The sequence below is a fragment of the Felis catus genome, chromosome A1 (genome assembly GCF_018350175.1).
Source record: "Felis catus isolate Fca126 chromosome A1, F.catus_Fca126_mat1.0, whole genome shotgun sequence".
NCBI classification, from domain to species: Eukaryota; Metazoa; Chordata; class Mammalia; order Carnivora; family Felidae; genus Felis; species Felis catus.
The window spans coordinates 7,992,777-8,007,460 of NC_058368.1; the positions used below are offsets into that span (position 1 = coordinate 7,992,777).

General features: G+C 45.5%; 1 protein-coding gene across 4 annotated transcripts in view; it reads right to left on the reverse strand.

Moving 5' to 3' along the window:
• Positions 1 to 14,684, reverse strand: part of FLT1 (fms related receptor tyrosine kinase 1) — a 178,802-nt gene that overhangs the window by 100,219 nt on the left and 63,899 nt on the right. For all 4 annotated transcript variants that reach the window (XM_023250349.2, XM_045047390.1, XM_045047454.1 and 1 more), the window contains one exon: positions 14,288 to 14,447. In XM_023250349.2, coding sequence (XP_023106117.2) covers positions 14,288 to 14,447 — 160 coding nt within the window. The remainder of the gene's footprint in view (positions 1 to 14,287; positions 14,448 to 14,684) is intronic.

The window sequence follows — 14,684 nt, forward strand, 5'->3', positions numbered from 1 at the left end:
TTGGCCTGGGCCACTTCCTGCTCTCCAGGGTCTCCTGGTCCATTCACACTCAGGACAGGGCCTGTCTTTCCAGGCTCTGCCTTCCTTCCTTCCTTCTCTCTCCCTGCTTGCTTCCATCAAGAACTCCAAGCTCTCCCTGATTCTGTCCCTCTTTTACAGAATCTGAGCCAGGGCCAAGGCATCCTTGCAACCCTATCACCCGGGTGACAAAGGGTAAATACTCATGTGGCCACACCCGGATGTGGGTCTTAACAGGAACGCCTACTTTGTTCATTCCTTTTTCTCCTGAGTGGAAGGCTGGTCAGCTGAGGAAGGGTGATCTGATAAGTAAGAAATCTTTAGCGAGATCTCCAGAGTGGCCACCGACAACGTCTTTTAACTTAAGGAGTCTTAAAGTGTTACCTCTAAATATTTCAAACTGTTGTTGCCTTTTGATTTCACGGAAAAGAAGAGAGCATTACTGGTCACATAGCTGTCAACGTGCAAATGTCCAGAGAGCCTTCACGGGGAGAAGCGGGGAAGCACGACATTAGGAACGTAGAATGTGCAGCTAGCCTGATCCGAGTTCCAATCAGGCTTTTACAACTTCCTAGTTCGGTTACCCTGGACGGCAAAAGCCCAACCTAGAGAACCACAGTCCCAGAAAACTGCTCATAGGACTCCCATTCTTTTCGGTCCTTTGAACATTTCTGAAATAGAGGGATCGCATCACCTGTCATAAATGTTGCTTTGGTGTTAACGCCACTGATCAGCGCTAAGGGCTCTGATGATTTCCGGTCCCGTGACACTCACTACAGGAGAAACGTTGTGGAGTCTGTGTATTCCACGTCCCAAGGATTAGGATAGGAGAAACCGCTTTTCTCAGATTTCAGTTCCCTGGAAGGCTGTACCTCTCTTGGTTTGTTTTCATCCGATGGGCCCCTTCACCTTGCGAACGTCGATTTCATTTCTCTTTCTCTCTCTCCACAACTAGAAAGTAAAAGCACACGGGCCCTTTCTCTGCACTAGCCTGACGGCATTTTCTCCTTTCATTCAGATTATTTGTTGTACTCTTTGTGAACCGCCTCAAATCCCTTGGGAAACGGATGTGCTCTTGGCCTCCCCGACTCAAAAGAAGCCACCCCATGTTCCTACGTCTTATTAGTTTTCTTATAGGGGTTAAAAGGCGAACAGCAGGGAGATAATTCACAGAAGATCCTTTGCATCGGTGAACACCAGGGTGGCACTCAACGAGTCAATCGATGCAATCGCTTAGCACCGTAGATGGATTGATAACGTTACTTGTCATTTTATTATCTCCCTAGGGTAAGAACTACTTAAGAGCAGGGGCTATGTCCTGTTCGTGATGATGACCTCAGGGCCTAACCCAGCCACCCGGTGAACACGAGAAGGGAACACCCATCTCTTGCTCAGTTGGCTGTCTGATGAGGAGAGTGACCCCTGGTGATGGCCTGACTAGATGTGGACTCAACCCTGTGTCAGGCGTCAACCCTGCCATCCATCACTTACCTCAAACGTGCTGAAAAACGGGGCACTGCTGACCCTCAAATGACCTCACACGTATCCCCTCAACTAAGCACCGTGTCACCACCATCAGTGTCTGTCCATTCACGGCGAGGAGTGTTCATGGAGACAGAGGGTCTGCCTGGGACCCGGACGAACTCCTCACCGCATTATCCGTACGCGACAAACGGACACTCATGGACAATCTCAACTAAGACAGTGACACTGACATGTGGAGAAGCATCTTCTGGTCTAACAGAAAATAGAGAAGACCAACCAGCAATGGTCATCGCCTTTCCTCAAGGGTGGACAAAAATACTGGCTCATAAGTATGAGTCCCATTCGATTAAAACAAAAAGATACATACTCATACATACTCCATTTAAGAAGTAGAATTGTGTCCTCTGAAAAAAGTAGAAGACCTAGTTCCTTCTGTTATTAAGGAACATACACATCTATTGAAGAGGCAAGTCAAATGCATGCTCACGTATCAGAATATTTAAAAAAAAAATACCCGAATATAATTGAGTGCAGGCGAGTGAAATGCCAAGAGCCCATGTGGTACCATAGCTGGACAAGACTTGGGGTCAATGAACGTTTGAATTGCTGAGGCAGAACTCACAAATGCGAGGAGATTCAGGATATCACAGCTCCTTTAATTTCCTAAAACAATCTGAAAATTCTGCCATTTCTGGTCCCATCTTAATTTCTTTGGAGTAAATCACCTTCGTCAGAAGACCTGTCTAAAGACGCAAGCATGTTTCCTGGGAGGACATTAGCCTAACGGCATGGGACCATTTTGCCAGAAGACTGTCAGCTTTCACAGCGTACTAATATATGCATGATGCCACCTCGAAAGGAAACTGCTTTGCACCGGGCAGCCCCAGAGCAATCCGAAACTACTGGACGACTTCCAGCAAATAAACTTACGTGCAATGCACCAGCCACGGAGTTAAATACTTGATATGCATTAGCTCCTTTAATCCCCCCAAACAATCTTATGATGTCAGTGCTATTATCTCTACTGTGCAGATCAGGAAACTTGGACCCACAGAGGTAGTTTATTTTACCCAGAAGCTGGTAGACAGTAGCAGGTGGCACAGCCAGGGTTCGGGCTCCAGAGGCCATGACCTTTAACCCTAGACTATATTTTTCTGCATCCTAACGCTTCTTAAAATTGGTTCTTGATATCATGAACATCGGCCCCTCTAAACATATTTGCTTTCTGGATCATGAGCTTTTGGCCCCAAATTACTCAATTTAAGGTCTAAATAATTGTTGTAGAACCAATCCTAGTAGTGAAAACGAAGTGACTGGTTGACCATGTGCTAGAAGACGCTCAACGATAGACTCTGACATGTCAACCAGGGCTGGTTTCCTAAGAAGGTACTTAAACTTTCTGTAAATGGTAATAATTACAGTAGCTGCCTCATAGAAGCTCTGTAATAATTACATGAGACAACACACACAGAGCACAAATTGAGCACTTAACATCCTCTAGATAAGTGCTCAATAATTTTCAGCTATAAAACAAATAAACATAGAAGTCCTAGGCCAGAGGGTCTTCTACTGGACGTACTCTTCTATCTGGCTCTACGTGGTCTCCAAATACCCACTTTTATTTTCCTCACCTTACTTTTTCACCCTCACAAGACAGAATTTCTCAACAAGGTAGCAATTCGTGATCGTCTTACATCATTTTCTTTTCTTTTTTTCTTTTAATTTTTTTTTTCAACGTTTATTTATTTTTGGGACAGAGAGAGACAGAGCATGAACGGGGGAGGGGCAGAGAGAGAGGGAGACACAGGATCGGAAGCAGGCTCCAGGCTCCGAGCCATCAGCCCAGAGCCCGACGCGGGGCTCGAACCCACGGACCGCGAGATCGTGACCTGGCTGAAGTCGGACGCTTAACCGACTGCGCCACCCAGGCGCCCCATTACATCATTTTCAGTGATGAAGTCATGGCATATGGAACATTAAAAGCCTAAGAAAAGGTGATAACATGCCTCCAGCTCATTTTTTAAAAAGCTCGAGTGAAAACCCACGTTCTTGGGAGGTTAAGGCTTTGGTCTTCAGACATGCAGGACAGCATGTACGTGACACATGCTAATGACGTGCCACAGGAGGAAGACGACCAAAAAAGGAGCCTATGAAAGTCTATCAGTCTGTAAGAGTTACAGGGTGGGTCTGTGGGAAGGAGACAAAAGAGCCAGGCATTAGCCAGGAAAGGGAATGATTGGCCGGCTCAACTGTTTAGCCCCTCACTCAAAGAATTCCGCATCAGATCCGGATTCACTTTGCCAATTTTTGGCTTTAATTTTTCTGCACCCAACTCTGATGATCCGGCCCAATTCCTCTCCAAGCATGGCCTTTTCAACTCTTCAACCTACTCCCATCCTCATGCTACTCTGTCACATCTATGTTCCTTCCATTTGACATTCTAGGACCTCCCCGCCATCTTGAGGATTCAGATCTTATTTCCTCCGTGAGGTTTCCTCTAAACCGCAGTCCTCACCACCGACCTCCACTGAAGCCATGATGGTTCATTTATTCAACCAGATTACAGGCACCTTCCATGGAGACTCGATGCAATGTTATGGTGGAAGTAATAAAAGGGAATAATAAACAGGAAATCAGAGACTTGGGTCTAGTCCTGGGTTTGCCATTAACTAGCTGTGAGGTGAGGGATAATTCTTTATCTTTGAGCCAGTTTCTCCTCTATAAAGCTCTTTTTAATCGCTGGAAATTCCCCAATTCTAAGTGAATGAAGCATTCAAAGTAACTAGATCAGGGCCTGCTGAGGCTCAGATTTGCAGCCACCATGTTTTTATTTTATTCAGTCATCAACTGCAAACCCTATGCTCTCTCCTTCATGGTCTTTTGTCCCCCCTTATTCTTCAACTCCTTTGCCTTCCTGTGCCTCTTGCAAAAATCCACAGCTTTGTGAGCCCCCTGAGGGCTGAGTGCTTGCTGAATCCTGATCCGGAAAATCAATCCTGAACAACAAATAAGGGAATGCAACTTCCTTGCAAAGGATCAAATAAATACCCCTGCATGGGGAGAAAGTCCCAGAGAGGGCCAGTGCCACCAGAGTCAAAGTGTCAAATGGACCGTTTGACTTGCTACCCTCTTCAGGTTGGTCTGATTTAGACCTGCTCATCCCACTGGGGTTCATGCCCCCTCAAAGGGTCTATTCCCACCTGTAGGTCTGGGGCCCAAACCAGAGCAGGTGGTCTGGTCACCGGTTCCCCAAGTAATTGTGAAATGTGAATCCACGTCTCCCATCTGCTGCTAACCTCTTTCTCCTCTCCCCTCCCATCCTCAGTGCGACTCTGACTCAACGGGTAGACTTTGTGGGATCACTGGTGACGAGTAAACCCAGTGGGCTAAGCCAGTGCCTCCCCAAACCCATCCCCTCAAGGATTTCTGCTCCTTCCTCTGGGAACCCATAGGGGTGCACTCAGAGGAGTCCCATGGGATACCAATGAAAAGTAACTTTCTGAAATGCCAAACTACTTAGCCTCTCTTATTATCTGAAAACACCTGAGAAAGAATTTTTTTTAAGTTTATTTGTTTTGAGAGAGACAGAGTGCAAGGGTGGGGGCGGGGAAGAGAGAGAGAGAGAGAGAGAGAGAGAGAGACAGAGACAGAGACAGAGACAGAGACAGAGAGAGAGAGAGAATATTTTAGGCAGGCACTATCAGCACAGAGCCCAACTCGGGGCTTGATCTTACAAACCATGAGATCATGACTTGAGCCCAAATCAACAGTGGGAGGCTTAATCGACTCAGCCACCCAGGCACCCCAAGAAAGAACTTTCTGAGCTTCAGTTTCCTAATAGGGAAATTATGTCCATTATGTAGAACTGTACAGATTAGGGATAATATGTGTAAAGGGATGAGGGCAACTTTGGCACCAGGGAGGGCTCATTGATTCCATCTATTATAGCTGTTACCATTAAGTAGACAGTGGCATTCAAGGTGACAAGACATCCCCAAGGCTTCTAGAGAAAGTATGAAGAAACAAGTTCCAGTGACTTGAAGTGCATTGTAAGACACCACCTGGCCAAAGTCTAAATCCATCACATCCTTTCTACACAATACATCAGGCTCTACTTTTTCACCTAAAAGGGCAGTGAAGTTACATTAAAACCACAGACTAGAGTCCGTGTTTCAAGAAACAGTCTACTGATTTTATTCTTTGTGCTACACAGCGTGGGGGGAAAAACAGTCTACTAAGTCAGTGGAGATCTAATCAAAATGTAGATTTCTAAGAGCAGGTGCATGTTTTATAAGTAATTTGTCCTATTTATCCATGACCTAAGGCTCCTGTGTCAGGACAGGAATTTGTAGATTCGGTCATGAAAACGCCCACTCAATTCTTAAAAATCTGTGAGCACGGCCCGAAATAATTTGAGAGACTCTGCCGATCTTTGCAAGGAACCTTCCCAAACTGCGTGTCGTTGCCTTCTGGTAGTCCTAATCCCGGGACGCTAGGCTGAATTTTGCTCAAAAGATCCCTATAGAAATCATTCTGCGTAGACTTCCTATGACTCAGCCTTTTGGTTTAATTTAAACACATAATGAAATGCTTGATAGCAATTACAGGAGACAGTTAATTCATTAGAAACAATTATTCATCAGACTCGCTGTATTACCACGAGGAGTGGGAAAAAGAGGAACATCTCACAAAGCACAGGAAAGTGGCAGAGAGGCATTTGGCAAACAAACTCGTGCTCTGTTCTCAGGACTTTGCATGAAATATTAACAAGGGCTGTTGTCCAAACATTCACATTGGACAACACGCACTTCCTCGTCCAGCAATTATATAATAGAAAGCAAGAAGTTTCTCATTAGTAAGTGAACGTTCACTTCTCGCTTGTGATGAAAGCCTCCTGTATAAGACGGCCAGATTTATTTGAACTTGTGTGTTCAAGCTCAAAGTGCTGCTACGATGGTCTTTGGCGCATTAGTCTTTAAAAGCCCCCGTTTCGATTCGAGGTCTTGTATACGGCAAATTAAAATTCTCGACAGCATGGCTGGCTTGAGTCCACAGATCCATACACACACTGCACAGAAAACATGTCAAGAGACACATGGATGCAAATCGCATGTATACCCTAGAGGAACGTGGTAAATATTAAAACATGCAGTGTGTGGTATTTCCAAAAGAAGGGGTCTTCTTAAATTATGCTTCCCTCTCACACCTGATCTATGTTTGGCCCCCAGGAAAGATGCTGACCTTTTCAATGTTTAAATTGTTAACACTTCCAGTTTGTAGCTAGAAGACAGAATATGGGACATAAAACTCTTTCAATAGTAATAATAATAAATAATAATAATAGACATTCAAGCTGGCGGTCAATTAAATCCTTGAGTACGTTTCTAATTAACTACCATTAACAACTGTTTTGTTTTGGTCCTGTTCGTTGTGTGCATCAGTGGGGTATGGAGAATTATGCTTCTCTCAAACGATCTACCCCTCACACATCCCTAATGATTCAGGCCTTCCTCTTTTTGCCAATTTGCTGATGGAAACAATAGAGAGATGCAATTAAGCAAGCCCTTCTCGGAGTTCCTAGATGCCTCCGCCTTCCCTCATTTTGTAGGCCGCCTCCCATCCCCACCCCTACCAAGAAGGCCTGCGAACCACACTCAGCCCCAGAGTGGTCCGCTTTCCCTAGACCGCCCCCTCCCCCACCCAGTCCTCTACTGCTGGGCAGGTGGAGAGTGTTCAGAAATGGGACATCAAACTGTGTGACCGAAATTATTACTTCCCAGGAAACTTCTAAAGCATGTAATTATGGGGAGACTCCAGCAGACGGGACTGGCTTTAGGGTTTTGGAAGCAGTTCCTCGAAATTCCACCTCCGTCTACGGGGTGTTTCTTCCAAAATCCACCATTTTCGCTCAGGCAAAGCACTCTGCCCCCTTCACCTTCCATGAGCTGAGAATCCAATTACACGTCTCACATTCCGAGGGGCTCGCTGGCCGAAGACCAAACAAAACAAGCACAGTCTGAGGGCTAACTGGGCAAAGAACGATCACGCCTTTGCCTGGGTGGGCTGGACGAAGACTGGAGAAGGTAGTCCAGGTTGGCAGTGAGGAAAATGTGGGTTGACACCAGTAGTGGGGAAGCTGTGGGGTTTTCTTTTTTAATGGGTAATTACCGGCATTATAATTACCGAGGCGGTTCTCTGTAGCACAGAACACATGCTTACCCGTCAGACTTTTCCTAACAACCCCTGTACTTTCACGAGTTGATTTTTTCAGTGAGCTTGGCATTGATCCTCAGAGTTAATCCTCAGATCAAATTGCTTTGTGATTTGTAAGAAGCAGAAGGGAAACATCAGTGTGCAACAACTAGGAAATCATTTCAAGCTTTTTTGAATGGAGAAAACGTCATTTTTAAGTGATTTTCTCATTTCACTCATGAATAGCTGTGTATTATAGGAAAGGGGAAGCGGGGCAGTTACCATCTACAGAAGGGGAAATTGAAGCACAGATTAAATAGCCGGCCAAGGTCACACAGAAGTCAGGGCCCGTGCCAAGAATAGAACCCACTTCCTCGCTTCCCAGGTCTCTGTCCCTGAGACGAGGGAATACGTATAGATAAAATAAGTAATTCCCAAATATGCTGGATCTTACAGAATCAAAACATAAATGCTAGCGGCCAATGGCGGGGATCTTTGTTTTGTACACGGTTGGCGTGAAAAGTAGGTGACTGCCAGTGCATTTGGGTCGAATACTGATGATGAGCAAAATGCATTTGCAAGATGCAAGCGATGTTTGGGGCGCCTGGGCGGCTCAGCCAGTCGAGCGACCGGCTCTCAGTTTCGGCTCAGGTCATGATCTCACAGTTCGTGAGTCTGAGCCCTGCATCAGGCTCTGCGCCGCCACCGTGGCGCCTGCTTGAAATTTCTCTTTCGCTCTCCCTCCCTTTCCGTCCCTCCCCATCTCGTGAGCACGTGCATGTGCGCGACCCCTCTCTTAAATAAACATTAAGAGACGTGTACTTTTTTTAAAAAGAGGCAAGCAACGTTCAATGCACGGGAAGGAGCCCAAGTTTCTCTCGGTCATCACGGACGGCCAGTAAAAGAAAAGGAGGTTTTGGGGCGCCTGGGTGGCTCGGTCGGTTAAAGCGTCCGACTTCGGCTCAGGTCATGATCTCACGGTCTGTGAGTTCGAGCCCCGCGTCGGGCTCTGGGCTGACAGCTCAGAGCCTGGAGCCTGTTTCAGATTCTGTGTCTCCCTCTCTCTCTGCCCCTCCCCTGTTCACGCTCTGTCTCTCTCTGTCTCAAAAATAAATAAACGTTAAAAAAAAAATTAAAAAAAAAAAAAAGAAAAGGAGGTTTTTCACAAAGAACTCAAAACACTTAACAATTCGTTCCACTAAAGGACACCAGGGTAGTCGGTGCTGCGACTCTATTATAATCAGTGTTACTGGTGACCTTGATAGTTAGATGGAGACAGAGAACTAAAGCAGCCTGTGACGGAAAGAACGCGTGCTCTGAAAACAAAGCCGCGGTCACCAATGGTCACAGGCCTTCACCTTCCCTGGAGAAAAGACCCAAACACACTCATCATGTGACAAGTGGGCCTTAGTTTTAAAAAGAAGGAAAGGCCACCCCAGAAACAACTGGGTAGACCCTGGGCGCTGACAGGAAGGCGAGCTGTGTTAATGGGTTAACGGCGAGCGTCAGGAAGGATGACCCGGCAGCGGCTAACCGCCACTCACCAGCCTCCTGTCTGTGGGGGGCAGAGGGGCCAGCCAGGCCTAGAATTCTCCAGTCGGTTACTGGCAGGCCCCCTTGGTGCTCAAGCACGTGCGAATAAAAGCCGACTTGCGACACGTCCGACTCTTCCTGCGAAAATGTAACCGGTTGATCTGGAGTACCAACATCACACCAAGGCTGTCCTGTCTGTTCCTTGTTTCCTCCTGGGCCCCATAAATCCATCTCTTCTGCTTCCCAAAGAGGGTTCCCTTCCCTCCAGCCCAAGACTGTTACTCGTTCCTTGACAGACCAACCTCCACACAGCAGGCAACCTCGTCCAAACTAGTCCCAGGGCGGCATGTGGCGAAGGACCACGCAAGCCAGACCAGCCCATCGCGTGGGCGGGTCAGGAGTCCTACTTAGTTCTTCAAAATCCAGGGGGGGAGGTGAAGTTCTAGAATCTATCACGGGCTTGCCGAGTAGGAGTCAGCTCTCCCACATCCTACTCTGCCCCACCCTGGCCTTCGCCAACCCACAGGTCAGGATCACTTCCCTCCATGACCAAAACGAGTGAGCGAGACAGGCCACAGGCTTGGACGGTTACTTCACTCCCCCCACGGCACAGTTTTGTGTGCTTTCACTGTTACCGAACTCGTCTGTATGTCCTTCATTTTTCTTCTGAGAAAAATCATGTTCCGTTTTCCTCAATTCTACAGCCCGGATCTACTACTTTTCCATCGCTCAAGCACAGGAAAAGTCACATTTTACTTTCCAAGACTTGGGTTCCCTTCTCGGAAGCGTTGGGTTAGAAATGCTCACTGTTGGGAAACTAGCTCTCTAAGTAGGCAGAAAATTCTTCTCAAGTTCCTTAAAAGTTTGGAGGCTTTTTAGAGAATTTTACCCCACTGCTAGCGGTAATCACAACCTTGCCTTCCTAGGACACTCTGTACCTTTTCCCAAACACATTATCTCACTTGATCCTCATCGTGTCTCTGTGAAGCGTGTGTAATTATCTGTATTTTATACGAACAGAGGCTATAAACTACACACATGTGAAAGGTGCCGTAAGCTTAACACCCCGGTGCACACTCCCTAGGGGATGCCCACACGAACGAGGGACAAGTTTAGGAATATCCGCTTAGAAGTCTCTGCCAGTTGCTGAGGATAAGAAGGAATCCAAAATTCCACTTCATCTGGTATTCATCAGTTATTGTAATGCTATTAAAAATTCAAAAGAGGAGCGCCCTGGAGCGGCTCAGTGGGTTAAGCTTCCGACTTCCGGTCATGATCTCACGGTTCATGGGTTCGAGCCCCGCGTCGGGCTCTGTGCCGACAGCTGGGAGCCTGGAGCCCGCTTCGGATTCTGTGTCTCCCTCTCTCTCTGCCCCTCCCCCACTCGTGCTCTGTCTCTCTCTGTCTCAAAAACACACCAACACTAAAAAAAATTTATTTTTAATTCAAAAGAAATGTTCCAGTTCTACTACGCTAGCCTCCGAATGTGCCGAAGAGTAAAAGGGGAAAAGATTCTGCTATTTCCTCTCAGCTCATTAGGAATCTGAGTCAAAAAGAACCCAACCACCCTTTTCCTCCTTTCTTTCATTCCTAACATTTTGTAAGAACTAACTTGAGGTGAATCAAAAACATAGCTAAAACATGGCTCAGCAGTGGATCACATTTAAAAAAAAAAAAAAGAAGAAATTTCTGTGCATTTTATTTATGGTTCTTAATTTGAACAAAGATGAATTAGCTGAGCCGTAGTTCTGACAGTTTTAAAATACATTTATGTATTTATTGGGCTCCAGGAAACTATACAATTTAAGTCTGAACCTCTTTAACTTAGATACATGAGCCAGTCGGCCATATCAAGCCAATTAAGAAGTTGGAGCTCCTTAAAACACATTCAAACCTCGAAACTAAACTCACGCTTTGGTTGTGTCCATACACAGACATGTCCTTTACCTAGAGCCTAAAATTTAAATACCAAGAATTATCCTACATATTCAAGAGTAATGTGCATATCAATCACCTAATCTCTTGACGGCCACGCATAGATGCCACCATGCAAATATGTTACCATGTAACTCAAAATAAGATTCTAAAAATTCACGCAATAGAACGCCCTTTATTCAAATGTCACTAACTAAAATTCCTATTTACAACGGAATCTAGGTGTCAGGTACCCAAAATACATTTACATAAAAACATATCTCATGGGGCGCCTGGGGGGCTCAGTCGGTTAAGCGTCCGACTTCGGCTCAGGTCACGATCTCGCGGTCCGTGAGTTCGAGCCCCGCGTTGGGCTCTGTGCGAACAGCTCAGAGCCTGGAGCCTGTTTCGGATTCTGTGTCTCCCTCTCTCTCTGACCCTCCCCCGTTCATGCTCTGTCTCTCTCTGTCTCAAAAATAAATAAACGTTAAAAAAAATTAAAAACATATTTCAAACTTCTAGTAATTACAGAAAGATCCATGTATCTTCCAATTTTAGCTTCTGTCTGACAGTGTGAAGTAGAATTATTCTATTTGTGTCCTAGTGCACATAACTCCCATATATCTTTCTGAACTATTTCTAAGTTAAATATACTGTTTTAACCAGCAAACGCCCAATCTGGGCCCGACACAGGTAAGCTACTCGGTCTGTTGACTGAAGAAAAAAAAAAAAAAAGAGAACTTCTGATGGATATGCACATTTTGTAGCAGACAATTTCAAGCAACAACATATTTTTTTATAAATGAAGCATCACTGAAAAAGTTAAAGCTTTCGTTTCTGATCTGTCTGTGATTGGTTTAAAAAATGTCTCAAATGGAGAATAAGTCAAATGGTCAACAAACATCTACTGAAGAGTTGAGGCACTCTCTGAGACTTGAGAGTAGTCCAGGAGGAGACAGAGCTCAGTAAACTTACTCTGTAAGTAACACGGGAGAAGGAGTTCAGGTACCACCGAAGAAATCGGAAAAAGACAGCAAGAGAGTTAATGTCTCCATAGTTTTACTTTGGTTGACCTCATTCCCCAAACCCTATTTTAAATCTTTTAAGTTTATTCGAGAGAGAGAGAGAGAGAGAGAGAGAGAGAACACAAGCTGAGCAGAGAGAGGGAGAGAGAAAGAGAATCCCAAGCAAACTCCACACTGCCAGTGCGGAGCCCAACGTGGGGCTCAAACTCATGAACTGTGAGATCATGACCTGAGCCGAAACCTGAGAGTCTGATGCTTCACCGACTGAGTCATTCAGGCACCCTCCCCAAACCACATTTTAACAGCATTATTCAAACCCAACTTCATACTATTATATTCCCACACAATTATTTTCTCAGAGTTCCTAGGTCTATCCTAAGTAGAACTGAAATTTTAGATTCATTATCAAAACAAAAATTAAAAACATCTATAAAAAACTATGTTTTCTACAAACATTGAACTTTATACTTTTCTCTGAATAGCTTAGTTATTTTTCACGTATTTGCACGTCAGGTTAGCACAAATACGGGAATAGATCCACAAATGGGTATACCTACCCCTAAATGAGCAAAATCATACAAAATCTCAGTAGATCTCACTGTGTTTGGGGCTAAATATCCACAGTGGTAAAGAAGATATTCGAGCTTAGTAACTTCTCCATACTTCTGTTCTTAGAAAATTGAAATGTGGGGCGCCTGGGTGGCGCAGTCGGTTAAGCGTCCGACTTCAGCCAGGTCACGATCTCGCGGTCCGTGAGTTCGAGCCCCGCGTCAGGCTCTGGGCTGATGGCTCAGAGCCTGGAGCCTGTTTCCGATTCTGTGTCTCCCTCTCTCTCTGCCCCTCCCCCGTTCATGCTCTGTCTCTCTCTGTCCCAAAAATAAATAAACGTTGAAAAAAAAAAAAAAAGAAAAGAAAATTGAAATGATATTCAGAGGAGAAATCAGACGTGTGTGGCAATAGCTACTTCTTCGGAACCCTAGAGTTCATGAGCTAACTTTCACTGTCAGAATCCAAGGCCTTAGACAAAGGATTGAAACACACGCTGAAGAAACGCTGACATTGCAGGAAGAATCTAGAAAACCAAACAGCCACTTCTGTTTATGCTAGAATTGTGCCTTTCTTATTTTTTTAGCAAGCCGATTTTGCTTTTGTTTTCGTTTTTGTTGAATAGCAATTTCCCCCAACACTCCGCAAGTGGGGTGAAACAAACATTATGGCATGATGATCATTCTTGGGCAGTCTCAATAATACCTTCTTGTTGCACTTATCGATTCTATTCCTGTTCTTCAAATCGGCTCCCACCAACTGTCCTTAGCATCATCCCTCTAGACTAAACAAAAATGGGAAAAGGGCAGGCAGGACTGTCACCAACAGGATGCAAGGAAACACCATACAATGACCAGAAGGGAGGGATGTACCGTTCGGCAAATACACGGTGAGCGTCGACTACCACGTGCACCACGCCCTGAAGACACAGAGAAGCTCTCAGCCGGCTCGTGGTTAAGAGAAACGACACATGTACGCAAGCCTGGCAAAGTCACGATGGTGTACGAGGTGTGGTTCATACTGAAGAGGGAGAAAGGGGTCTGAATGCGGCAGTTAGGAGTGCTCGCGGCAGAGAAGCTGACACATGAACTGAGCCTTGGGGGATAAGGAAGGACTTCTGGAGGGGGGGCAGCAAACGGGTGGGAGCGCATTTCAGATGAATGGAACAGCATGGGTAGCGATCATCAGGGCAGGGAAGGTCTCCCATCATGTCCAACGTTCACAAAACACGAAGAAGCTGAATTAGCCAAAGTCTAGGGATGCTCAGTTGAAAACAAGAGACTGGAGTTCAAACCTGGGTGTCAAAAAAGGCGAAGATAACCTGTCCCTGTGCTCCCCAAACTATAAACTAGAGAGAAAAATGATGACATGGTTAGCACTGAGTAAGGAAGAAGAGTAGATATTGCCCCCTTTTTCCCACGGGAGGGAACGTCTTTGCGCCAAATACGGCTGCGTATTCCGTTTGCAAACTTCCATCTCTGTCCATCAAAGAATCGCGAGCCCAAGTATAATAATCGCGAGTTTCAGTATAACAGGTATACTTGAAAGTTAGTCAGGAAACAAACTGTCCTTACCTTGCTTTGGAATGATTATGGTGACAGGGACGCCAGAACCACCTGACTGTAGGTTGAGGGACACCATAAATGGTACAAGTCAGGGTCTGTCTGCTGCCCAGGGGGTAGAGGGTCGGGTCTGGAAAGGACGACACGGCCTTTTCATAAATCTGGGGTTTCACTGGAAGGGAGATGAACAGGACAGAAGTCAAGAGCTGTACCGTGACTTTCTCCCGGGCCACAGCCTGAAGGACCACATTCCCACTGGTTTTGATGTCAGAGAAACAAACACATAGTTGTTGGCATTACAGCTATTTTTTTTTTTTTAAGTAGAATCGCTTTGGTAACAGTAGAGAATTGATTCCATGGTATGGACATCATGACTACAGTTATAACAAAAACATTTATTGCTTATGGA